The sequence below is a fragment of the Folsomia candida genome, unplaced genomic scaffold (genome assembly GCF_002217175.1).
Source record: "Folsomia candida strain VU population unplaced genomic scaffold, ASM221717v1 Fcan01_Sc003, whole genome shotgun sequence".
In the NCBI taxonomy this organism is placed as follows: domain Eukaryota; kingdom Metazoa; phylum Arthropoda; class Collembola; order Entomobryomorpha; family Isotomidae; genus Folsomia; species Folsomia candida.
In genome coordinates, this window is record NW_019091195.1 from 15,966 (window position 1) to 43,538 (window position 27,573).

The 27,573-nt window shown below is 36.9% G+C and overlaps 2 protein-coding genes and 1 long non-coding RNA gene across 8 annotated transcripts; 2 read left to right on the forward strand and 1 right to left on the reverse strand.

The window, feature by feature from the left end:
• Positions 1 to 1,526: 1,526 nt before the first annotated feature.
• LOC110847500 lies at positions 1,527 to 16,454 on the forward strand. 3 transcript variants are annotated; one of them, XM_035850039.1, is made up of 5 exons: positions 1,527 to 1,842; positions 1,911 to 2,113; positions 14,360 to 14,632; positions 14,710 to 15,065; positions 15,277 to 16,454. In XM_035850039.1, exons 4-5 carry the CDS (start codon positions 14,710 to 14,712, stop codon positions 16,310 to 16,312), a joined length of 1,392 nt encoding a protein of 463 aa, XP_035705932.1. In that variant the 5' UTR covers positions 1,527 to 1,842; positions 1,911 to 2,113; positions 14,360 to 14,632; the 3' UTR covers positions 16,313 to 16,454. The 3 variants fall into 3 exon arrangements, with proteins under 3 accessions (XP_035705932.1, XP_035705931.1, XP_035705933.1); XM_035850038.1 differs by having other exon boundaries at positions 14,360 to 15,065; XM_035850040.1 differs by lacking the exons at positions 1,527 to 1,842; positions 1,911 to 2,113 and having other exon boundaries at positions 12,717 to 15,065.
• A 2,052-nt stretch (positions 16,455 to 18,506) lies between these two features.
• Positions 18,507 to 21,985, forward strand: LOC110847785. Of its 4 annotated transcripts, none has more exons than XM_022094779.2 (6): positions 18,507 to 18,763; positions 18,839 to 18,944; positions 19,994 to 20,472; positions 20,542 to 20,775; positions 20,955 to 21,259; positions 21,423 to 21,985. In XM_022094779.2, exons 4-6 carry the CDS (start codon positions 20,544 to 20,546, stop codon positions 21,588 to 21,590), a joined length of 705 nt encoding a protein of 234 aa, XP_021950471.2. In that variant the 5' UTR covers positions 18,507 to 18,763; positions 18,839 to 18,944; positions 19,994 to 20,472; positions 20,542 to 20,543; the 3' UTR covers positions 21,591 to 21,985. The 4 variants fall into 4 exon arrangements, with proteins under 4 accessions (XP_021950471.2, XP_035706180.1, XP_035706179.1 ...); XM_035850287.1 differs by having other exon boundaries at positions 18,508 to 18,763; positions 19,994 to 20,134; positions 20,204 to 20,775; XM_035850286.1 differs by having other exon boundaries at positions 18,508 to 18,763; positions 19,994 to 20,775.
• On the reverse strand, positions 19,225 to 19,910 carry LOC118435089. Its single transcript, XR_004834491.1, has 2 exons — positions 19,772 to 19,910; positions 19,225 to 19,705 (listed from the first exon to the last, which is right to left on the reverse strand). It is a non-coding gene; the product is annotated as an uncharacterized LOC118435089 (long non-coding RNA).
• Positions 21,986 to 27,573: the final 5,588 nt, after the last annotated feature.

Genomic DNA, 27,573 nt, shown 5'->3' on the forward strand with positions numbered 1-27,573 from the left:
ATAATGAACTAATCTCATGCTTTTTATTTTCATCCTTCTCACCACTTAATGAATCAGATTACTACTGATAAATACACTGCAGTAATCAATAAAATCATGTGATGGTAATTATCGCTCGAATATCTAGATTATTTATTAAATATGTATTATAGTGGGCTTGCTAATACATACATATATCAGTATGTAGCATTGTGCTAATCCTCCTGCAAAACCTCTCACATGAATTATCGTCTTAAAAACTATGCAATGCACATACTTATGTACATATGTAGATACGTAAAAAATATGCTGTTGGACTTCATTGTATTAGCCAATTTTGTATAAATGTTTTCATAATGTGCTGAACTAATTAAATTATCGGTTAATTTTATTAGGATTTTACCGATTTTAAGAATTTCGCATTGAGATATTGAATAAATTGAATAAATTGAACTAAAATAAAGCCCTCTTTAAAATACAAATATGATTGCGTTAGTTTTTCCTCCAGAGAGTAATAACACGTCTTAGCAGTATAAATCTTACAAGGGACACTCACGACCTGTCGTTTGAGTCCAGGGTACCCACCATGTTTTTTAGAATCTACGAGGACCCCAGATGAAGGATCCATTCATATTTCCGTGTAAAACTCATATTTGGCGCCATGGCGTGGCGCCAAACTTAAAAATTTGCATTTTCGACCAACTTCAAACCCTCATAACTTTTGCAGTTTATGTCGGATTTTCAAAATTGTATGCTTAAAATGATCACAAAAGTCGAAATTTTTGACAAAAAAATAAAAATAAAAAATTTCTAATTTTTGCAATATTTTTAGGATTTTTTCGACGAACCCCCATTTCGAAGAAAATTACGAAATTTTGCGAAAAGTTAAAAGCGATAATTTTAGAAAAAATTTCATTGAATAAGAAAGTTGAACTCTTTGTCATGATTTTTGCCAAAAATTTTGAAAATCCGTCCAGGATTTCAAAAGTTATGGCGGTTTCAAAAATAAAAACATTCAATTTTGGCGAATTTGGCGCCACGCCACGTCGCCAAATATGAGTTTTACACGGAAATATGAATGAATCCTTCATCTGGGGTCCTAGTAGATTCTAAAAAACATAGTGGGTACCCTGGACTCAAACGACAGGTCGTGAGTGTCCCTTGTTAGTATGTACAGACAACGCTTGACCTTTAAAATGTCACACGATAACAAAACTGGTGCCACGTCTTATGTACTGATATGTATGTAAACAGCCTGCATGTTTTATATCCAAGACATAATGAGTGACTTTCATTACATCTCATATGCAGCCTAAGTTATCTCTAAAAGAGACAACAATCAAGCCAATTAGTTATTAGCGATCCAAAGTAATCACTCCATTTTATCGGTAACCATATTTAATATGTATCGGTGTCTAGTATGGCTTGGGTGTTTCAGAGAAAAAACATGCGATATGGTTTGTTTTAACTGGATAAAATAGAGAGAGAAATGTCAAATTCTTGAACTTGACGATAACATAATCCTCTCTCTGGTTCAATTTTGATGCACTCACTTATATCTCATCGAATTGATTGAATTGAGGATGATACATATATGACACGATTTATATTTTTTCTTTACAGTATAGCTTTTTCGTCTCTATTATTTCATTACTTTCATTTTTAACAAGATATCCAGCTAGCACTTCAATATCCGTCGGATAATAATTAATACCCACCAAAATCATAAATGGGAGACTTTCAATAAAGATTTATCAGTTGTAGTTAAAAAAATAAGAAATATATAAGGGGTGTGTTGCTCGGTGTAATTTTGCATCATGTTAATATCTAAGGGAAGAAAGGATCGAGGGGCATATTTCTCAGGTAAGTACATAAATATTTGTTTTTCAAAAATCATTACATAATAATTATAATATGCAATTAAATGACAGTACCCTGGCTAATTTTACTACAATTTGGATGTCTGAGTGTGGTCACCTCGCACCAATTGTTTGACGAAGGAAAAGAGTACAAGTACAGTTATTTTGGCCTTTTTACGACCGGAACTGAAGAACCAGTTTCATACTCGTCCAGCTATATGCTCATTGGAATGCTACGGGTACAGGGGAATACTGGAAATTAGCTTACAGTAAAGGTAAATGAATATGACCGTTTGCATATACATATGTACACATATGTAGATAACTTTCACAATTTGAAAGTATCAAAAACAAGTCGACGCGGCATTAACAAGATTTTGCATTACTAACAATATTTCGTATTGGTTTCAAAATTCCTGATAAGTAAAAAGTTTATCCAACGAATAAGTTGTTCTTAGATATGTAGGTAATATCGAAATTTCGAAACTCGAATTGCGAATGTAACTTTTTTAAACCTTTGGCAAAATCTTATGGCAAAATTTATTTTGTAATTAGCAAAATATGTTCATAGCCACGAGGTATAATTAAGCAATACGCCAACAACCTTTAATAAATACCGTAATTCCATCGTGGAAAAATAATATGGAAATTGCAATTATTTTGCAAAGTTCAACATATTGGAAAATTTGGGTCCAAAATCGAGGCAGCGGCCAAATTCTAGTAATTCTATACAATCATTTTTTTAAATTATTTCCGGTGATATTCGACAAGGTTTGAAAGATTTTAATATCAAACTCAAAATTTGCAAGAAAATTCGCACGTTTTGGCTCGTATCGCGAAAACTGTCCATGCGCCACCCCAATATTATTTCAGATTCTTTATGTACACAAAATTACGGAAATTTTAAGCCATCAAACTTGAAAATCGCTCCAGCGCGAAAAAACACTATTTCATTGTATATATCTATCTTAAATAAGTTTTTCCCATTTAAATTTTTTATCATAACCAAAATATTTTGCGAGACCATTTCATTACTTGATGGCACCATAAATATGCACATACACTGGAGAGCAAATGTGAACGCCCAAAACCACAAGCACAATTTAAATCATAGTTTCTCAGTAAGTACGGGGAATTTTTGAAAGGTCGTTATCTCATTTTGAAGACAAATTAGTACACAAACATTCACCAAAGAAAATTTGTTGTAAGATTTTTTTTCACTCCGTACGGACCCATAGCGTGAAGTTAAGAAATGAGCACCGGTGCAAAAGTCATCGCCACAAACAATTAAAATGATAGCACTTTTAAAATTACTAAAGTAGGATAACAACTTTTTTAATTTTTAAGTACACCTACTATTGATGTATATATAAAATAATTCCACTTCAATTAAAAAAATATATCCCAGAAGAAAATGCCCAATAATGAAACAACAGTCGCTATTCAAGATTTGGTCATTCATCACTACGAAAATGGGGGGAAGACGCAACAAGAAATTGCTGAGGTGGTCAAAAAATCTCGTCAACTGTCCGTGACATGATTTCACGTTACAAATTAACGGGATCAATTGAAAATAGGCGACGAGCAGGACGTCCACCAAGTTTCATCACAGGCGAGTAGAAAATATTTGCTCGAAAAGTGACCAATAATCCAAAACTTTCGTCTCCCAAAATTTCTGGTGAAGTAGAAAATGATGTTAGAAAAGTATCAAGTGGTTGGGCAAGCTGGGGAATATCGAAACTCAGTGCTCAAAAAAATTATAGAGCCAGGAGGAAGCCTACATATCAAAAACGCACCAATAGAAAATATTAAAATTTGCAAGGCAACACACAAATAAAGATTAAAATTTTTGCGAATCACTCTCCTGTGTGTTTAGAGTAAATTTAGTGTTTTATGGTCGGATGGAAGGGTTTGAGTATGGAGAGAAGTCGGAGAATCTGTCAAACTAAAAAATCTCAACACCATCTTAAATTATGGCGGAGGACGCGTCATGATATCTGGGTGTTCAGCTTCGCGGGGGCTGGTACGCACGAATTCATCAATTCTACCAAGCACCAAATTTTGTACCAGAACCTACTAAAGAGAAATGTTTAACAATCAGCAGCAAAACTTCCCTTTGCAGGGTGCTACACCTTTCAGCAGGAGCGCGAACATAAACGGACGGCCAAGTCCACCTGTGAATTCTTGTGACCAACAAGATTAATGTTCTCGAATCGCATCAGGAAAGACTGAATCTCAATCCTACTGAGCAGAGGTGGGGAGCACATATATTTAGACATCCGAAAACGCTCAATTTCGAGCATAGCTGACGTGAAAGCAGAAATCTAAGCCCCCTTGAGTGACGTCGACCCTGATATCCCTCAGACATTGGTTGCGTCCATGTAACGTCGCTGATAGGCTGTCATATTTTCAAATAGAGGTCCAACAACGTACTAAGTGTTAATGCTTTCATTTAAAACTTAAAATTGTAGAAATATTAAATGTTTTATTCGTTTTGGCGATCACTTTTGCACCTGCCGTTTTTACTTTTTATCTAATCTACTCACTTGTGATGAAAACTATAAACTTTTAAGAAGACTCTTTGATACTTAGTTATTGGATATTAAATTGTCTACAAAACGCAGAAAAAAATTCTGGAAAATCTGTTATTTTCAAAAAGTTATGAGAAATCAAACGGCAAACTTTCTCTTGGGCGATGACATCTGCTCTCCAGTGTAAGTATTCCAAGTGAGGCCTCATTGAACAATTGAAATTTACATAAATACAAATTTGACTTATGTATATGAATCATCCCAAAGTGATAGAAAGGGGCGTCCTCCGTAATTGTAATACTCATTTTTACACTGCCATACGAGAGGAAAGCGGCCAATTAAATAAGCCACATTAAAAATATGGAGACGAATAACCGTAAAAGTTAACGAGCAGGGTGTAAAAAGAATACGATAATGTAGGTCGTTACACATTTGGGAAGATTAGCCGAACGAAACAGCAGCCTCCACAATGAGTGACACGGGCAGATTACAAATAAATATGATGGCACGATAACACTAATAATAAAAGCAAGACAATAGCAGATTTTCATTAAGGCTTTCATATATTTTGGTGGTACATACGCACACTAGAGTTCCGCACATAATTGGTACCATCAAAAAAACTGGTGGATAACGTATTTTGCGAGATGAAATGGCACGAATATCTCATAAATTGGGGGACGAAGTCGCATCTTTTGTGCTTTTATTGCTATAATTGCATGAGATGAGTTGAGCATCACCTTAGTTGCGTGATCTTTATAAACACTTCTTTTTAGCTTGGCGTATTATTTCTTAACTCGAAAACTGATTAGATAATGGTATTTCGTATTTGGTACTAGAAACAATTTTTATTTTTTGATGCGATCGGGTTTGTGTCACGAAATATCATCTTACCAAGAAGGTTATGTATCATTCATATCATGTATCATTCAATCATTCGGAATTTGTGCAATTACACAGGCGTCGATTTATGTACACTGAACTTGTGCGAATATATTTTCGGCAGCCTTAATGAAATGTAGGATTTGGTTTAATTAGTGTTCTGAAGAATACATGTCTGTTACTCATTCCTTGGTTTGTACCATGCTTTACATACATACATACATAAGCACTAAATACATGCATGATGCACTTAAAATGGGCAGGATGAAATCCATTAATTTTGGTTTCGACAATTTCCAGGACAATCATCAACGACACGGTTCGGTCATAATTTCGCGAATTCAATTCCAGTTAATTGAGGTTTCAAGCTCATTTGCATACGTAGATTGGATTATTCATGGATAGATTGGTAAGATAATGCTTGACGACAATAATTCTGTCTCTCTCTTCATTCCGTCCATTTGTACATGGATCTCCAGGGTCTCTTTATGTTGAATTTGCAAATTTTGCTAACCGCATTTCTACATGGAAGTTGATTTGTCCAATCTCGCTCTGATTTTATGATTGTCCCCGCAAAAAATTTACGACCTTATTATTTTTCTGACTTCATAATAGTCGATTTTACAACTGCGGGTATCTATAAAATATGATTCGTCATCCATTTGTTCTCTTCCGGTTGCATATTCACTCATGTTGAAACACATAAAATGGGACAAGCTAAATTAGAATTTATCAGATTCACAAGGATATGTAGCTGTATTGCGTTTTTAGTCGCTTGTGCAAAAAGTTTTTATACGATGTCAAATAAAAATTTTCATTGGAGATAGTAAAACATGCAGTAGCGAGTTAATCGGATTGATTAAATCGGGTCATGAAAAAAATGTTAATCTAAAATTGGAGGGAGGGAGAAATTTCTTTCTTCTAATCTCGAGGTAAAATGGATGTTAAAGTCGAAATTGGTGTAATTTGAGAATTTTACAAGTCCACTGGGCTTAATTTATGTGAATAAAAAATCCAGTTTTATGTTCACGTTTAGACGAGTTTTCCTACCCGGGACAATTGAATTGTGACGTAACTTATGTAATCAGTATCTATGTAATAGCTAATCCAAATATTGAGAAAACAATTTTGAAATTTATGTAACGATGCGAAATATCACCCTCTTTAAATGCGTGATAACTTTGCATAAGCCCAGTTTTACGATTCCATCTGCCAAGTCACACATGCGGATTATTTTGGGCAGGAAACGTGCACTCAATCTGCACAAAATAGGTTGACATTCACATATTGCGGTGATTTAGAAATTCCATAAAAACTTCAAACTGCTTTTACTTTGCCTTTGCTAATTTGGATTTACAACTTTAAAATTTACAATATCAAGCATTTTCATCAGGGCACATGGGATTCGGTCCCTTTCTCGGTAATCCGCCTTTATGGTCGAGTTATACTGATTCGTGTGGGTGATGGTGGTAATGTTCGCTGTAATGATACAGCTGGTGACATAATAACCTTCACGACCACAGTACAATCAAATGTTGGGGCACGTTTTTTTCTAGATGGCAAAAAAAAGTTTGAATTTTTAATAAAAAGTTTGAGCTTGCCAGTTACAACGAAGTGCACTGATAAATGGAAATTGTGCACCTTATTTGACATCCCTAATATATGCCCATTCCGTTTATGGAGGCTGATTTGTGGAGAGAAAGAGAATGACTTTAAATTCAAAGGATTTTTTTTATTTACTATTTGAAAATCCCTACTTTATTGGTTTTCTAAAAATAAGCCTTATTTTACGTTCGTCATATGACACTATTTTATTTTATTGATGTGTGACTGCCACCTGTGCACTTTTTGGTGTGGATTGTCAATATTATGAAGTTGAGCTAGGATGTTGTGGCAGGGAGATTATGACACATTTAGAGAGACAAGTGCATTAAGCTAAAAATATTATGCTTTTATTTATTAGTTCTATAACATATTTCTATGAAAATTTTTGCTATTTTTCGAGCAGAATCAAGAATTATTTGTAGAAGTAACTGACTGTAATATGAAACGAAATTACTTGCTTAATAATACTAAAGGTAAAAGTATACAGATTGCTTTCATTATAATAATGCGAATCAAAACCTCATTACCTTAAAATAACCACTTTCACCACCCAGCACTTCACCATAAATCCGAATTCAATTTCCAGAAATTGTTTATTTTCATTCCCCAAAGTGCGTCCGACTCCTAAATACATTTCGGATGCTGCAATAGCCACGAGTTCATATTCAAATCGTATTGAGACATTAATCTAAATATTCATTCACCATCCATCCAAATGCATACATACGTTTATTACGCCACAAACACTTGCAAACCTCCACAAGATGAACACCAACATTTGCTCCTCTTCGTCATGGACAACTGGGCATGAACTGGCCACAACGCATAAATCAATCCATGCAAGACTCCACAGTTATCAAAGCACTATTCTCTGGAGATAATAAAGCACACGAATTATCACGAAAAGGAGTGAAGTGGTTCACTCTGCTCATTTGCATAGTAATGATAAGCAATGAGTGGTTAAGCATTCGGCTGAATGCTTTCTCCGCCACGGCCGACTGACGAAGAAGAATTACATTTCAAAGCTTTTAATTGTCATATGCAAATCGCGACTAAACAACGTTGTTCATCACGGAAAGTTACGCGTTGTGATGTCATGTGGGACAATATACGTATCGTATTGCTTATTGGGGCAAGTTGTGAGATGCGAAAGGGTTGCTCTATTCAGATTCGGTCGCAGTATCAGTTACACCAACTCACCCGCTTCTGGTGGAGATTGCAAGCCATTACCGCAGTTCCGGTTTTAAAGTCAGGAAAAATTTGTTTAATGGTTGACAACGGAGGAGAGAACGTATTCATGAAGAGAATCCTCAACCCCTGCTGGTTTTATGAGTATGCAAATTTATGAATGAAAGGGAAATCATAATCAAACTTGCAAGATTCCCCGTGCTTCCTGTTACTTTTACGCAGTGCATTAAAGTCGGCCGCGGCTATGTGACGCTGATGACGGTATGCATTTCTCTAGAGTTTTATCAGTTTTTCGTCACATCTAGAAGAAAGCTTCTACATGTGCCAACATATTTTATGGTGAGAGCATTTAATATTGGTATTTCTTTTATAGAAAATTCAGTGCTAGGTTAATTTTGTGAGAAAAAAATATCACTGTATTAAGAAAGTCAAGGTTTGCTTGATAAGACGACTTTCCGTTTCGGTTGCTGCAGGAGCTTTTGTTTGATCCAGTAATTGGTCAGTGTCCAAAACAGAGTCTGATATAAAGTGTCAGGATTTAATTAAGCGATCCACTTTTACGATTTTGCTTAGCAAGCGATTCTACCGGATGAGAAGCTCCACTTGGTCACTTTGCTCTCATGCGACGTTAAACCTTGCAATTTGAAAGATAAAAGCTTCGGCTTACGAGATGGACATGAACGGATTGAGTTGTTTTATGTGTGCAATTTATTTTATGGGGAAAACTAATTTAGACAATCCTTATTCTTGACAATGGTATGTTTTTCATTGATTCTGGTCAAATAAATGCATGTGTACGTTGTTTGGATGTGTAGTCAGTGTAGAAGGCAATTCAGGATTGAAAAATAGCTTCAAAATTTCTTAATTTACGAAATGGCCAATCTCACTTCTCACTTTGGAAATGGCCAATCTCACAAAGCAGCAGTTGGATTGCCTGCAAATCAGTCGGAGCTGCTCAAATTTTGCAAATGTAATTATTCCCCGTATCAACTTTCGCAAGCATTAGTTTAATTAAAAAATGAGCAGCCATCTATACACATAAGTATTTATGTGCTTAACGATGTAAGTGATTGTCCACGTATGTATTTCGATATTGAAAACTCATTTTCATTTTAAACTAAAACAAACAAAATTCAATTCGTTTTCTGTAGCAGGTGGTTCATCGCATGTCCCGTATCACGTGACAGGATACCAACAAACCAAAATTGATACTTTCGTAAATAAATACTTTACTATCGAGACTCGAGACACGATCAGTTTGGCACCACTTTCTGCCAAATTGTTCACGACCAATTGCTACCTTATTACTCCTGGCGTGGAGCCTCCCTCTTACCGCCCGTCAAACTTTTAACTTCTCCAGTAACGCATTTTTTACACTTGGCGTAATTAGTTGGTCTTCCCCCATTCGTGAAAATCAATACCCTTTCCTGCATTATTTACTCGCAGCAGCATAAAACTAATTTCCGTTCGCCCAGCCCATGGGAAATTAAGGGGAAACAAGTTGCAGAGTGACAAATGACTTTTCTCAGAGAATCTGTCAATGCTCAGAGTACAAGGAGAAAGTCAAATCCTTTTACTTTGAGCTTTATTTTCCATCTTTACTTATCTACGTATCCCATATTTGCACTGTTTTAAGAATACATAACTCCCTTATCATCACAAATGACACATATCATCACGTGAGACACTCACTCTGCACTTAAACCACTGATGCATATCCGGCACATAAAAACAATGGGGACATAAAATCCGGAAATAAATGCATCTCCACCGCATACGTATCTCCATCTTTGTAAGAATTTAGATTGATGCGCACTAATAGAGAAGCCTACTCAACATCTCATCTCATTCAGGAGCAGGAAATAACCAACAATAAAAAGTCACGTCATATTTCTCCAGGGAAAAAATTACACGACCACTCGAACATTTTGGCATTTCTGCGTCTGCCTCCTCCTAATGCATTCGAGTCATTTTTATCTTTTGAGAAAAAAATGACAATTGTGATGACAAGGAAAGCCAAGTCTTGATGATGATGATGATGATGATTATCTATCATCGTTACCGGGTTTCTTTGTCTCTCTCTGCTCTTTCATCCTGATTTCGGTTTTTATTTTGGAGGAGAGACCAACAGTGATAATAATAATGATGATGCACTGATAGAGTGCGCACTTTATGCATATTTTGGCCCTTATCTCAAATTTGTTAAGAGAAAAAGTGAGATGTTCTCATTCTTTGAGATTTTTCTCTCTTTGTGATACCTATACATAAATGACAAATGGAGCCACTTTTACTTAATCAGCTCATTAAATCTCAATTTCACATTAACACAAAAGCCGAAGAATAAAAAAGTGCATTAATTCTTTCTTTTTTTCTCATGCATAAATCTAGCAATTATCAGTTTTCGCCGTAAATCTGGACTGCCACCACCCATTGCTTAATTAGGTGGTGAGCAGGCTGAAGACTCGCCCTTTTTCTTTCTCCCGTGGCAGTTCCCAGCCTATTTTTAATTTCAGTGTAATTCCTCCTCCTTTATTATGCAGATTTTACTGCTTTTTTATCCATCGACGCATCAGCTTACCATTATCGGGTTGCAATACACTTGTAGTTGGTGGAACTTTTGACTCCATTGTGCAGTTTGGATACGTATGTACCATCGAGGGAGTTTTTTTATGATGTGATTTCAACCGTCTTATGAGCAACAATGGTGGTGTAAAAGGCGTGATTTATGCTGAAATTAGAAATCTCGGAGGTGGGGCTGACGACTAAATTAAAAACTGTTTTATGCATATCCTTGGTCAGGAAGGTTGTAAATTATGATATTTTCACTGCCTCCTTACGTATTTTTATTGCTGCTCGGTCTGTCGGTGGAATTAAAATTTAGGTGGCAAAGTTTTTTTCAATATTGCAATCCGGCTTTTTTATGGCTGCGGTGCCACGATTTGGTGCAATTACTGCTACATTATCCTGAAGACTGGAGCGGCAACAGTATGCAGACTGTTGCACATAATGAGAATTTTTAATAAAAGTAAATACTTGGTGTAATTTATGAGCGTTATGCATGTATTAATGTGACATTGTGGGATGAAAGGAAGGTAGTAAAAAATTAGTGGGATTTCTTATTAAAAAGGGAGAACATTTTATGTGTGAAAGCATTGTGCACCCAAGGCCAATATTCATTAAGGACAATGTTAGTCTCGTTTTCAATTGGTCGTAAAATCGGCAGGGAAGCTGTTAATAATTTGTATCAGGATTGCGACAATGGTGAGAATGGGTAGAGCAAAGTGTTTAAAAGATTTTATATTCTCGTAAAAAGACACATTGTAAATTAATCGTTGAACAAGGTTTAAAATATCTGCATATTTAAGCTAGGACTTCTTCCCGCGGGTGGTAATCTTAATGTCTTTATGCTAATCAATTTTATTTGACAACGAGTGTGAGGAATTTGTATGTTGGAAATAATTTTTTTGTGTATGAAAACTGTACATTTTTCCCCACTGAAAAGTGAGTACAGTTTCTGCCATAATTTACAAGATTTTCTATGTATTGCTGACTCACTCAAAATTTGCATATCTTCACAATCCCATTGTTCTTGTCGAGCTAAACAGAAAGACAGAAAGTCGACGAGTAGTGGATCTGATTTGCTGCGAAGCTCATTAACCATCAGCCTAATGAAGTGTCTTAAGAGAGCATCCGCTCTTAAACTTTATTTAATAGTTGGTCGGAGAAATGTAGCAGAAATGAGGAGTCATTTCTCAGTCAGTGGTTTATGAAAAGGGTTGAGGATGCAGATTACCCGGGTATTGTTGATACCCCGACTCTCAACGGTAATTATTCCACTGCTCCTCGTCAACTTTGATTGTCTCATTACCCCTGCCGTCTCATTTGCATGGATTAACACTCTCTTCCCAGCTCTACACTTGTAAGGAATGTCGCCTTGTGTGATTCTCATAATGAGAAATCCAGATACTCGTGTCGACGTGGTTGTACATTCTCATTGTTAGGTGACAGACTCATTGTTTCAGGATTAGGTGGTAAGAAGAACGCACATCCTGCGTTTCATTTAGTAACATAAACCAGAGCAGGCTTATTCACGTGGCGGGGAGAAAGTGGAGAAAATTACTGCGTTTTGGGGAAGGCTTCTATTGTCTCGAGTTTCAATGTATTAATTCAAATCTGATGCTTTCTAAGAGCGCAATGGTCTCAAAGTGAATTTGAAGAGTAAGTATTTCTGAAGAGTCGGGTTTAGGTTTATGAAGAGACTTATCTGTACAAATGTGGTACTCGCATAAAGAACAATTCAACATTCACGTTATTATTTCCAACCCTTCCTCATTCATCCCTCCGAGTTTAATACGTATTAAAAGCTATGATTCGGATCGAGGCGAGTAGAAAATAAAACAATGCAGACATTTCTCAGCTAATGAACCGAGTAAAGCTCAAAGTGAGACAAATGCACATCCTTCATCCGTAATTATTTTCCTCTCCATCACCAACTTTTTGCCCCTCTTTGTTCCGAATTGGACTCCCTCCTCCACAATAAAAATGTAAATCTGGTGGAGGAGAAAGTACGTACGTACAAGATGGAAATGAAACAAAGAATTTCCTGCCGGTGTCAAAGTGAATGGAAAAATAAGGATTTTTTTAAGCCTCACTAATTTTTAAAGCTTTCCCTCTTGTTTTTATTTGTGATAATAATAAGAAATGACTTCGAGTTGTGAATCAGTGTCTGTGACGGCGGAACACAAATGAGAACTTTCTTCTTATGTTGGAAAGTGAGTGAGGGAAGAGAAATGAGGGGAAATAATTATGTACATGCTTTAGTTTTGTTGTTAAAAAACAATGAAAACCAAAAACCACAGAGATGCATACAATAAAGAATTTCAAAATACAAGAGGATCATAAAGTGCGAGGCAGAGCAGGAATTTTAGGAAAGCGTTGACTGACATGAGATACAATTGGACAAAAGTAAAACACGTGAGACACGTTAGTAATTTGCATATGAAAAGAAGACAAGTCAGACGTTAATTTATGTCTAGTCTGAATATTCAGATTTTAAAGATGATCCAAAAATTCTGAGATTTCTAAATTTGCATTCTATTTCAAAGTGCACATGTGTAATTGCTTTTCATGAGTGTATCTAAGTATCCAACTCGTTGCTACATATTCCTTCCATTTTCATCGCCCGTCTGCCCGACATGCTCACTCACGGATATTTCCGATCATTTAATTCTAAGCGAGGGAAAAGATAGTCACGAATAAATAGAAGACGAAACTCGAAACCATAATCATTTCGAGCAGGATCATTGATATTTATAGCAGGCGACGCATTCACATGAGATCATTGTCTCCTTCGCTATTCCGTTCCTAAGAATGATTAGTGTTATGGAAATGCGGAAAAGTAATAAACATACGACGAGGAGTAAGAGACCAACCTTTATTCCTCCTTTGTCGAGTAGCTTCGGTTGGCATAATTCCGCCGTCATTGTCACAATTATGGGTGGAGGTACATGTGTTTGCTTTCTGAAACTGGGGTATGAAAATAATCCCGATTTGAAAAAGGACGACAACGAATTAAATTTGATGTGAATTGCCTCCGCTTTGGTTGAAATAAATATAAATCGTGGATGCACACTCGCCGATCTCGTAAAAGGCATGGAAATTTGGCTCATCTCGCAGTACAGGATTGTTTATGTGACATTTCGTACTTTCTAGTGTGTGGCACTTTCTCTACTTTATTGTGTGGCACACTGCATGCGGTTTAATGTATGCCATGCACATACTGAAATTTGGAAAAACTTTCATCATGCATGATAAGAAAGAATCAGTGTTCTTGTTGACAGCTCGTCCCGAAAATGTGATGGCTCGAGCTGACTTTATTACGTATAAATGTGGTCGGTAAAAAAATCATGTTTATTGATCTACCCATTGTCAATTTTTTCAATATTTGTTAATGCATTTTCCCACTTTTGTCATAACTTTGGTAACATCGCGTTAGAATTTATGTTTATGCCCGAGTCTAAATAAATGGGAGCAACTACGGTCATCCAGTCGTGGTTATCTGGTCTGACTCATGCATGCCGACCAGACCACGCATAGCACTAAATATAATCTGATTGATCGAATTTAATCGTGGAAGTAAAAACCTAAAAAATATTAAGGATCATAACTTTTTACGATGCGTCCTCCTCTCCCGTGTATGTATTTGTCGCATAATTTCGTCATGTATCCGGGGAAATTATACAATGGTAAAGTGTGCTAGATAGGAAATTTAACTGCTAATTATTCACGTAATATCTGAAATTCATATTATTCCAGGTTCAAAAGAGCGAGCTTTCTCCAGCAAATCATGGATACAGTTAGAGCATGTATATTCATACGACAAATCTGAATTACGATGGCTGTGGGAAATTGCTAAATTCAGACATGTGCGTCAGAAATGGCAGGTTGTTGGGCTCAAACTGAAACAGCCACATAAGTACCGATGCAGTAATTCCATGTATGTACAATCCTCAAGTGAATGATAAGATCAATCACGAGCAATTATTTTAACAACGATTTTATCAATCAATCGATTGGAACCGGACTGACGTAACTGATACAACAAGTATATAAACGCTGATTTTCCGTCATTTAATTCTATTCATTTGCATTTTGCACATGACAAGATGTCGTCCTATGCAGCCTTGTGTTTGCTATTTTTGTCCTGCAATGTCCTCAACGAGGTGAATTGCCACCAGTTGGAAGCAGTTAAGGTGAGCAGTCGCCTCCCGGAGGGGAGACAAGCCACCTCTGCAATATTTGACGGGAAGGATGTCATCTACATAATTGGCGGCAGTAACCGCAACTCTTACAATACGAAGGACATCTTAAAGTACAACGTAACCTCGGACACCATTGAAAAAGTGGCAGAACTACCACGCGGCCTAAACGATGGAACAAACTCAATGGACAAAGATGGCAATATTTATCACGCCAGCGGAGAACATGGTCCAATTGCGAGCGAACCTCACAAAATATACAAGTAGGTCACAATTGATGCTATTGTTATTGTATGTTATGGAGTAGCGAGGTGAGACCGTAATGCCCCCAATATCATAAATTACACGTTAGGCTGGCATACAAAAAAATGCACATGTTAATAAAAAAATCCACAACAATTTTACAGTAAATGAGTGCAAATAATCTTTGTACCTCACAATCAGACGATGAAAATATGCTTATTCACTTTACAGGTATTCGCCCAGCACAAACACCGTCGAAATTGCGACTTCCCTCCCATTCTCCGCATACGACAGTGCAACCGTGTCCGATCCTGAAAACCGTGACAAAATTTACATCTTGGGAGGATGGCCTTATCCCGAAGCTATCGTCTCCTTCAACATGGCCACCCAAACGGCCGAGTGGAGTCATAACCTCTCCTCCAACTACTATCCCATGACAGCTTTTAATGATGATGATGGCTACACGTACCTCTTTGGTCAGCCAGCACTCGTGCCAACCGTGGAACAGTGGGTTATCAAACTAAACCTGTCCACCAATCAAGTCGTGGCCACCGGTCCACACAACTTTCCCAGGTTGAAGGGAAAAGCCAGCACTGTGTGGGACGGCAGGTACGCGTACGTAATCGGAGGTTACGGCGACCTGAGATCGGGATACCATGCCGACACAATTCTGCAATTCGACCCCGTCACGATGGACTACGTTTTGCTTCCGGTTACAAATTTTCCCGCCAATAGGAGTCGATTTTTGCAGGAGGTTAGTGCCGTTTATGTCCATACGTTGGGAAGGATTTATATCATTGGGGGATTTTCCATGGCGGATCAAGGGGGTGCGGCGACGTGGATATATCACGATGAAATTTGGTACATCGAACTCTACCCGGGACAGCCGACCACGACGACGGAGTTTCCACCCTCCACCACGCTAAACCCGGATGTCTACACGTGTCAAAATCGGAGCGATGGAATGTACCCGCATCCATACAGTTGTGACAAGTTTATCAATTGTAATGGGGGGCAATTAACGGAGTTTAGGTGTCCATACCCGCTCCTCTTTGACCCGGTCGGATTGACGTGCAATATGCCACATCTGGTCGACTGCGAGATTACCTGTGTGGGGAGGGAGGACGGGGTTTATCCACATCCACAAGATTGTTCGTTGTTTATTGGGTGTGCGGATGAGAGGGTGCACATTTATCAGTGTCCGACACCTTTGTTGTTTGACCCCGTCACGGGAAGATGTGACCTACCCGAGATTGTGCAGTGTTAGTAATGGGGTGAAATTTAGACTTTGTAAATAAATGCTAAATTATTAAGCAGCAATGTAATGTACGACTTAATGATATTCAAACTTGTCAAAATATTAATTTTAATCGGACTAATAAATGAAATTAACAATAGTGCACTATAAATAGCGATTAATTATGTTGTACAATTCTTGTTGGACTCAAGCTGAAATAATTGCTTTTGTAAAAATGCGTCAATTGTGTATTTCATTCATTATTATGAAGCTAGGTACTTACATATGTAGCTATTCTTGCATTGTTTGAGTTATTGTGTGTCAAATTAATGTCAATTTTAACACTTCAACATCAATAACAAACAATTGACGAACCATTTATTTCTACAAAGGTGTGGACCCAATAGCGCCAATAAGCATTTCAACTTCAACCCTTTCACCTTTATCATTTCTTCTTTTGAAAACAAACCAAGACTCACTGGAGACAAAAAATATGTCCCGTTGTTGCAGTTGACAAAAAACGGTGTCCGCTGTGCACAAATCAATCATATCATATAAATCGATGGGCATCAATGGCATCAATTTATTAAGAGAACAGTGACAAAAAAATCATGTTATTGATCAAGAATTGACACATCTGTGAAAAGGAAAACCACGCGAGGTGACATTTTCTAATTTGTCGCTACTTTGTTTCAATTCCAGCTCGATGCACACCTAAATATGTTAACGTCCATCAACAATACTCGAAGCTGGCATCTGCCACTATGAAGCTCCCCGTTGCTTCCCAACAGAAATTATTGAGTGAGTGTATTTATTTATTTCCAGAAGAAAAGTCAAGAGTTTTTGTATTAATTTGTATCAAAATTTATGTAATTAGAGCTATATGTAAATATATTAACATTATTTACTTTCTCGATTTTGTATATTACACTGAATTACTGAAAAAAATTGAAACTGGTGTATTTTTCGTTTTTTGGTGATCTACACGTAGTAAATGATGCATCTGCGCGTTTCTGGGAATATAAAAAATATGCGTTGTTTGTGTCAATTTAGTGCATTATGATATTTACGTTCAAGAGAATTGATATGTGTATGTTCCATAATTCTGTAATTTCTGTATATATAATTAGAAGGTTGAGAAAGAGCGAGTACAAGTTCAATTATTTAAAACAAGGCTCGCCTTGACTCCTTCCCTATCTTCCAGCATGTTAAAGGTCAACAGTTTCACAAATCTTCACGTGTCGAATGCACATAAAAGGAAGCGAGGTTTACTACTAAAAATTCACTGGAGTAAACCTTACTTATAATTTGAGTAGTTTGGGCACTTTTCATAGAATTATTGGTATTAGAAAAAGGTAATTGTGTGCGTCACTTTAACTGGGCTTAATTTTATATCGGGAACTTTAAAATAATCATTACACTCTTTGCCCGAAACTTTCTTGATAAACTTTAAGGAACCGCCCTTTAAGATCCTGACTAATCTGACGCAAGTAAAATGTTTACGTGTAAAAGAAACCTATGTATCCACATCATAGCACTGCATTTACATATACATACGTACTTAGGAGGGGAGCTTCACCACCTGCCCCTCCCATCTTGATGTGCTTTGAATATGTGGTAGTGTCCCATGAGTTTACTAAAACCCTGAAGTGGTTTGACTCCATGGCCACAGTTACGCCCGCCACACCCACTCAAAGGCGCCAAAAACACGAAAAAAGCCCTGTTTTCACTTGTTCAAACCCTCGCCAAAAATCCAATTGTGCTCGGATTTTGGTAAAATTTACATCTTTGTAATCCCAGATACTTGTTTGATCATATCCAGTAGCAATCTCAACTTTTTTGAAATTTTGAATTTTTTCGAATAATTCATCAGCCCGAAAATGCCCGAAAATTTCGAAAATTTCGAGAAAGTTGAGATTGCTACTGGATATGATCAAACAAGTATCTGGGATTACAAAAATGTGAATTTTATCAAAATCCGATCAAAATTGGATTTTTGGTGGATTTTTGAAGTTGGTAACTTTTGTGGTTTTTATCCCTTTGAGTGGGTGTGGCAAGCGCAAATGTGGCCATGGAGTCAAACCACTTCAGGGTTATAGTACACTCATGGGACCCTACCACATATGCAAAGCACATCAAGATCTGAGAGGGGCAGGTGGTGAAGCTCTCCTCCTTAGAGCCATAATATCTATTTACCACTCCATTTGAAAAGGAAAACAGGGGTGGAAGGTTAGAGTAAAAGTTTAAAAAGTTGTTTTTATTAGAGTTTCCAATCCAATCTGGTTTAGCGTCTAGCTTTGCTAACTTGAGTTTCTTGTTTGACTTTAGTTAACCTTGACAGGGATGGAAAAAAGTGATGGATTTAATGAGGTTTATTTATGTCTGGATAGATTTTGTTTTATTAGGAGATAATCAAATTTAGCTGTGTCAGATGACCTACGGACTTTAAAAGTGTGTGACCTTTTAAAATCCTAAACGCAGGTTGTGGTAATGATTTACATAAATTAGTGCAGTTGTATTTTACATTTAGACTCATTATTTTTTATTTCTATACAGAATACTGTGGCCAATGTGGAAATTATATTGCACTCCTGGAATAAAGAAACAGGTTTTAGGAGTACTTCAGTAAGAAGTACACATAAGAATCGAACAAACAATTACGGTAGGTTTTTTTTAATTTTATAAGGATCCCTTATTTCCCAATGAATTACATAATGTTTACGAACCCACATCGGTAGTTTCAGTGAATGTGTAAGGAAATTAGTACCAGTTTTTACTGGGTAATTTATTAAAAACAGTCGAGGAAAGTGGGTTCTGGCATGAAATAATTTATTTATATTCATGCGATTATCAAAATTTGAAAGAAAATATAACGTACTTATGCATATATGTAGTGTTGATGGGTTGGATATTTACGTATAGTCTGTCTCAAAATGAAGAGATAGTTTTGGAAAATTCTACTATTTCTTAATAGCTTGGTCCTGGGGCCCAAAGTTTTATTATAATATAGCTCAGGTATTGCTACAAGTTCATGCCAAGTTTCATTGAGATTTGACTTAAATCAAGAAATTTACATGCAATCTTACAAAATTAGTCAAAATCGACTGTCTCAAAAGTAAGAGATATGAAATTTAAACATTTTATAAGTTAATTTTAAGGGAGTCAGTACCCTTGAAACTTATTCTAGTATTTGGTAAAACCTTTCTTAGCTAGAATTAACGCGAATATTCGTCGCTTCATTGAGTTATTGAAGTGCTGAAGGGTCTCCAGCAGGATATTTGCCCATCCGCCATGCATCATTTGCTCCAATCCCTTTTTGGTTCGAAATTGACGCCCACCCGACGCGAGAAGTTGGCCCAAAAATTCTTCATGGGATTTAGGTCAGGACTGCTAGCCGGCTAAGCCAAGTTCCCGGCATTTTTCCTGGCAAAGAAGTCCATGATTAAACGGGAAGTATGAATTTGGGCGTTGTGATTCTGAATATCCCACCTTATCCGCAAAATTCTGGGTCCATAGCTGACCAGATTTGACTGGCGTTATCCCTGATAACCTTGTGAATCTGTTCTGGGTGTACTCGTGCTATTCCGGTCTTTCCACGATATCCAAAACCTCCCACAATATTACCAAATTTTCCCTTAAAAATTACAAATTCAATTTAAATTTGTGGTTCATATTTTTGGACAAATATTTTTATGCAGAATATTTTTTTAGTCCCAATATCGGAACTCATATTCACGTCCAACAGCAGAAGGATCATCATTGCGTCACATTTCGTCCTAGGGGACACAACAAACGCCAAACCAAACGCTACCGTGCAAGAGCTTGATTGGAATAAGTTGGTTGAAATCGAGTGTAAGCGTATGCCCATATTTTACACGTATGTTTCACTACCGCTCTTCCTTCCTGGTTTTGTTGTTCAAGTGACTTTCGAGCCAAGCTTGATGCGTATCATCATCGCTTCGTGCGTCTCTCTCTCTCTGCTCCCTCCAAAAGTTATCCAACCAGACAGCACAACTTCAACCCCACTTCAATCTCACTTTCCCGTCGGCTAAAACCCACTCCGACCTCATCCACTAGTTCAGTCCGAGCCTGGAGCAGAGCCAGTCAACACCGGAAAAATTTTCTCTGAAAACTAAAAGCGAGTCTCAACTTGAACACGCTGACACAAAGGTGAAACTTGCTGTTGGAAGGTTAACTACAAATGCGCTACCAAATAAATTTGGAAATATACTTTAATTTCAATAACAAAATACTGGCAGAAATGGCGATTCCACTTTATAACAGTAACGACCAAGAGTCTGACCAAAGAGAAGGAGAGCAAGTTGCAAAAAGTGAAAGTGAACCAAGTTTTTTGGGGCGATTTGTGCAAGAATTGGTGGAAAGTTATTATGGGGAAGTAACCTGCAATTGTAGTGGGTGTAGCAACGGAGAAAGTGGAAGTAGTGGGGGGAGCAGGAGAACAAGTGCAAATCGGGAGAGAAGAATGAGACGGGGTAGGTTGAGATTTATAAAACTTTGATTATTCGCCTTTAGACTGCATGGGAAAGTGAGATTACTTTGAGTACATGAAATTTTATGTCGCAAATTTCCTTGCAAATGATAGCATTCCTTGCTAAAAAATTCAAAAATCCACAAACTTACAAACTAATAACTTCTAATTTATTTTTTCAAGCAGGCAAATTACCATCCACCTCTGACCCCCCACCTCTACCGCTCCCTGATCTCGTTGCTGATCACGAACAATCAATTCGCAGACCAAGACCAGGACTCTCTTCTCATCAACCAGACCAAGGAAATAACGAGCTTTGCAATGCAATCCAAGTGCCAAGACAGCAGTTCAGAGCGGATTCGTCAGACGCTGACAGTGACCCATCCGGCCTTTCTCTTGATCTCAAGCTCAGTATCGACTATAATTACAGAAAGATTGGGCAGGGGTTGAGACAAATAGCGGATCAATTTCAGCATGATAGGTCACAAGTAAGTTTTTCTTCACTGCCTTTAAACATTGGATGATGGTCGGCTATAATTCCTTAAAAAGTTTCAATGTCTCAAGTTTTAGTGCGTTATTTCATACCTCGCATTAATTAACGTTTTTCTAATGTAGCTCACAAGGAATTAACAATTTAAATTATTTTCACAGAATCAGTCCCGTCGTCGTCGTCGACATCCGGCCGGCAACCAGTACCAAACTACAACGTCCTCCCCAGATGACGAAATCAGCATAACCTTCGAATTTGCGCTGAAAATCACAATTCCCCTGACACTCTTGGGACTCAGTTTGGCCTTTATAAGAAGAAACTGTGCCTAATAGATCATTATCCTATTCATGCAAACTAAATATATAGTGTTCTAGTGTTTTCTTGTTGTATGTGATTGATCTACTAGTTTCCGCTTAGTTTGTGCCAATTTAGCTCAAGTCATGAAATATTTGGTTGTAAATCAAAGATCTCAAATTCTTTGGCATAAGTTTAAGAGTTCAGTGCATTAGTTACCCTTTATTTTATTCAACATCTCATACTCCTTACTATATCTGTATGAGAAGCTCGTCTTTCATTGAACCAGCAATACATTTAAGCAATCAATTTATGTAAAAATATGTACATTTTAAGTAAATAATTGTACTGTATTCATCATGACATCCAAGTGGTCTTTCAAAATTATTGTAAATTTTGTAATGTCTGAAATAAAATAATTTACAATTGATAAGAACTGATAGTAAGAATGTTATTTTGTCATGGAACAACTCGGAACAAGGGTGATCAAATTAAAAACCATATTTGAACATACTTAGCATGGAACATTTGTAAATTGGGCGAGAAAATGGAAAACAAACATGCATGCAGTTCATCCTTCTTATCGTCTCGTTTTGGGTCACAATTTTTCAGTACTCACGTTATCTGAGGACGCTAAGTTGTTTAACGTTTTCTAATCTTAAGACATTTCAGTGAAAAGTTTGTCACATGAATTCCATGCAAAAATAAATCGGCGAATGTCTACAAAGAGTGTATTTATTTACTACATATCTACATACGCACGAGTTGGCAGCTTGATAAGTATGCGGCATGAAAATATTTGCAGTGAATATGTTCACGGCAGTCATGCGTGTCTATGGTTGTCATGCCCTGTGAATTGATAAATTCAAACCATTACTAAAACCTTGTCCTAAGAGTTTGATAAAAATATTAAAACACTTTTGAGAGTGGTGTCCGATTGTAATTTTAATGTGTGATGAAAGCTATTACGCGGATTTATTTGTACAGTGGACAAGCTGCTTGTGTGGGATGGGAAAATGAGACGGTGGGACTGCACAGCAATGCAAGGTTAATGCTTTACACCTGGGTATTAGATTGGACAATGGGACATTCATAGTGAAAAAATAACCCTTTGAACCCGCGATGAAAAGGTGCCTTCTTTTGTACACCGTCCAATCGGACAGGTTTCATCTCTTCTATGATCAAAATTTTGTGGCTGTGTGAATAGATGACGAAATTTTATTTTTTCCATAAAAGCACGGTGGTCAGTATTTTTGAACAGCTTTGAAAATCCTATCAAAATTTCACAACCATTTCATAATTCATGATAACATCCATCATTACATGGAAAAAGTGTCGTGACATATTCACTTATTTCTTCAATTCACATCGCTTTAAAGAAAATCTCGCAGCATAAAAAATTTAGTAATAAACAAGTCGGAAGCAAAATTCACACATTCTTTTCTCTTTTAGTATCACTCCTCCACAAAAAGTGGAAAACATCGATAAACACGGGAATTCGCCATTTCCGGCAGTTTGCAAAAAATTCGAAGAAAAGGATTGTGCAGAAATGTAAAAGGGTGTAAAACGAAACATCTGTATTCACTTGTCGCTCTTAATTTGGGTGGAGTCGAAACCGTTCTTTTTGACAAAAGGAAATAAGGCGATGAACTTTTCTGATGGTGAGTGATACGTTGCATGTGCTTTATATTTATTATCTTTTGCTGGGGAACAAAGCGATTGAGCTCTTAATGTGGAATCTGTAACAAGGATGCAACGTTAATGTAGAGTGTTTAACTACTTGGTCGACACGCATTTATCACACCACCGACTTTTCCACAATTTCCACATGTCATTCCTACGCTGGCCTTGGTCTCCTCCAACCCACAAAAATTTATTATCTTATCCAGTGCAAACAAACCGAGGGGTCAAAACAAGACATAAATTAAGGCCAAGTTACAGTCTGGAAGTCTGCACCTTAAAATGCTTAAAATGCATTTTTATCTCTTAAGGGTTGTGTCGAAGGATATTGGGCAATATGTATTTCAGTGAAATTTAATCTTTTTTGATGATTACCTTAGTAAAATACACACGCACCAATACACGTGATTTTATACTACCTAATTAAGCTATATAAATATAGTCTGGTACATAAATAATGATAAAAAGTCTCGCACGTTTTTTTCTAAAAAATATGCTTCCATCCATATCAAATGAGTCCATTCTTTCGACTAAATAGAAGTTTACAGCATGCTTGCTAACTTTCAATGTCACGAACGAAATTCAGAATAAAACCGTACTTTTGATTTACGATACTCGGTTCAACGTTTCCACCTCCCATTGAAATAAACAGACCATAAATTCTCGAAAAACTTCAGAAAAGTCTAGAAGGGAATAATCCTCCTGTATTTTTCTAATTCTCTTTGGACTCGGCGAATTTAACTTTTCATCAAGAACGAAGAAACGACTTAATTCGGAATGATTTAGGACGAAGGAAGCAATAAATCTAGTTCTCTAGATTAGTACCAATTCGGTGCTGGAGAAAGTGTTTAATCTTCGTTGTTCCGTTGTTCACGTGGATCGGCAGAGAGCAGTGAAGGTCCCCAGCGTGATTGCTTCTGATTCGGAGAAAGGTGTAACCGTTGACTTTAGGATTGACTGGGAAATGTGGTTGGTTGTATTTAATGGAGATGGTATTGTGGTTTTCTATTCATCAACGTGGGCGATCTTATCGTTAGTTTTCTTTTACATTATACCAGTTTCATGATTTGGTGTAGATCATGTGCACAGAACAATAGAGTTAATATTGTCAATTTCACTCTTAACAATATTAAAGAATTGGAACGTTAGCATCAGTGAAATTATTAACTGATTATAAATACACAGGCAAGAAAATAGATAAGTAAAACAGCTTGGATTGAAGAATGGTAGCGCACCTACAAAGTACTAAAAAAGTACAACCTTCCGAACCTTGTTAAGCAAAACAAATCTAGCGAAGGAAATATTTACGATATTTTGCGACACATTTTACGACTGAACAGCTCTTTCTCAAAATGACAAGCTCATTACTTTACACGAAAACCAAGATTGTCAAGAAAATCCGGGTAGTTAAACGTGCTGAAGACTTTGTCCGCATCGGGTCATTTGGAGCAGGTGACTTTGTTCTAAATAATAGCTTCCAATTTGTGAAATAAAAAAGGAAATGGTTCCCCATTTTGTGACAAAGTATAAAATTTTCAAATCCTGTGACGAACAGACTACGACACTGAAAATCTTGGGCTAGGGCATATTGACAAGTCTCTATATATTAGCTGTCTCGCATCATAAATGTTTCCCGTTACCCGACACAAAAGCTTTATGAAATTAAATTGACTTTCTGCTTTTTACAGATACATATACACTTCACGTACATCATGTTTCAGTCTCCCCATAAAATGGATTCAATTGATATCCAAATCTACTTAAATTCTACTTAATCGAAGAGCATTTTGCTTTGTGAAATTAAATTTAACAACAAATCCACTATCTTAAAAACATAAACCCATTTTCTCGCATTAGATTATAATAATGCGGTACATATGCATGGGATGGACATACTGTACATATTTTAAGAAAATAGTTCCCTTTATTGAGTGAAAGCTATAAGAGTCACTTGTGCACTTTTCAGTCAATTCTAAGGAATCTCATTATTTATGTAAAGTCTTTTTTCTAGGTAATAGTTTAATGCTAGCTGAAGAGAGGTCTGGGTTGGGAAGTTTTTAAATAAATAATGAATACTGAATGACATGATGATCGAATAATTATAGGAGAAAGTTCCTCCATCTGTTTGAGAACTTTAATGATACATAAACAGTTGGTCATGATCGTTCTTACAATCTTTAATGGTAGGTATGAATTAATAGATTAATCCAAAATATTTTGTCTTAAACTACGTGGATCCATTTTATACTTTGGAGGCTTGGATTATAAGTAAATACATCTATTTAGTACTCATTGGTCACTCAAATCATGTCTGTTCGTTTGTGATGTCCACCACGCCACGCGCCTTTCAGTCCATCCATGACATGTCAATTTGAACAAATGTGTAACCCGATCCATCTCCAACATTTTCCTTTGCGTTGATGATAATGAAAGGTTGTGTCGAATGAGGAATGTTTGGTAGTCCACTTGTGCCATGTCACATTGGTCACCAAAAACCGGCTCGAGTAACACATCACTTCATCTTCACACAAAAGAAGATCAACTCGAATACGGGTTTGGTAAAGGGTTTGGCACGCGTCGTATTTTTGGGGGATGCAGTTTGTGCCCTGTAAATCCTGAGGATAAGGAGGAAGAATTCTAATCGGAAGTTGGCTTCATAGATTTCTTACTTGATGTCAGCAGGGATTGATTGATAAAACGACATAAAATCTAACAAGAGTACGTGGGGTAGATTTCTATCAATCATTGTATCTACTTGTATCGAAGAAATTCTAAAATGATGCGCTTTGGAATATTGAATCTGTGCAATGCGAGCTAAATAAATACTTACCACTCTGTAAATTTAATCAGTTAACTCGAGTTAAATCAGGCAACTGAGATCCATTTGAGAACGATTTTAACTTTATTATCATCCGACTTTTTAGGTATCTTCATAATAAAGTAAGGAAGAAAACATCAGGGATTTTTCTTATTGGGTGATAGCTATGGCAGGAAATAATCCTAAACGGTTTTTCTTAGTGAGGCAATTAAGTTTTGCGTATAAAGTAATAAAGGTCCAGAAGTTTCGTTACTTCACGGAACTTTTTTAAATTCCAATTAATTAAGATTTGATAAGATCTCTTTGATTATATAAAGTATCTTGTAAAATGGTTTTATTTGGCTACAAAATTAAATTCCGGAGTCTATTTACTACATTCATGTCGGAACATCTCGAATCACGCTTGATTGGTTCATACTTTTAGGACCATTTTCAATGAAAAACGAGATCTGTCATCATCCATTTTACAGATATTATTGCGTATCTAGACCTTGGTTTTGGTTGATTTTTTCTGACACCTTAATGGATATACGAGTAGTGCTGCATTTACCTCTCTGGTTAATCCTTTTAAAGTATACAGTTTTGATACATACATATTTGCATATTTCCAACATTCGATCACGTACGCAGTCTTGGGATCAGCAATTCTCGCATGATGGCCTGATTAAGATTTAAATCATTTAATACTGACATTGGTTTATATTAGTGCCATGCATTTAGGCGAAATTTAATTCTCGTAGTTTTCACAAAAATAATTTTCTTCGTCACTTTGTTCACGTCAGTCGACAAATATAAGAGAAAAATGTCTCCCAATTTTGAGCAATTAAGTTGAAAGGGGCACGATGACTACATTTTTCATCACAGTCATCCCAACAAGGAAAACCTTTAGCTAATCAACTGTGAAGACGAGTGAGATTGAGTCGACTGGGAATCTGCCCAATCTCTCCAAATAATAAGATCCAACACTTCTTGACGATGATGCATCGCCCGGTGGGATTTCGTGTGCACAAAGACGGCGACGGAGACAGGATGACGGATTTCTTGTGACGGTATTGAGTCCGTGTAAGTAAATGCAGATTAGATGAGAAAAAGGGGTCCGAAGGTTGGGTTTCTTAATTATTCTACAACTCTGGTGCGGACTGAGACTGCGAGTGACGAGCGAGGCGAAGTGGTGAGAAAAGAATAATTTGTCACGGTGTGGGTTCCGTGGGTGTGACATTTTTCAGGAGGCGAGAGAAAGTCATGAGGCTGGGACTGCATTAATGTAATTGATCCGGTAATTAGCGAGGACTGGTTAACGCGGATTTGATTGGGCTTCTTATTCCGAGAGAAAAAAGGAATTAGGAGCTAATGGGGTTGACAAATGGGAACGGATTTGCATATTTAGCTTGGAGAGGGGAGAAAAATGGGTGTCGGGGAAGATGAGATTTTTGAGGAATTCATTGTAGAAATTGGAATATCCAAGTTTAATTACGAATTTAGAACGTAAATAATAATCAACAGTTACCGAACCGTTGGGT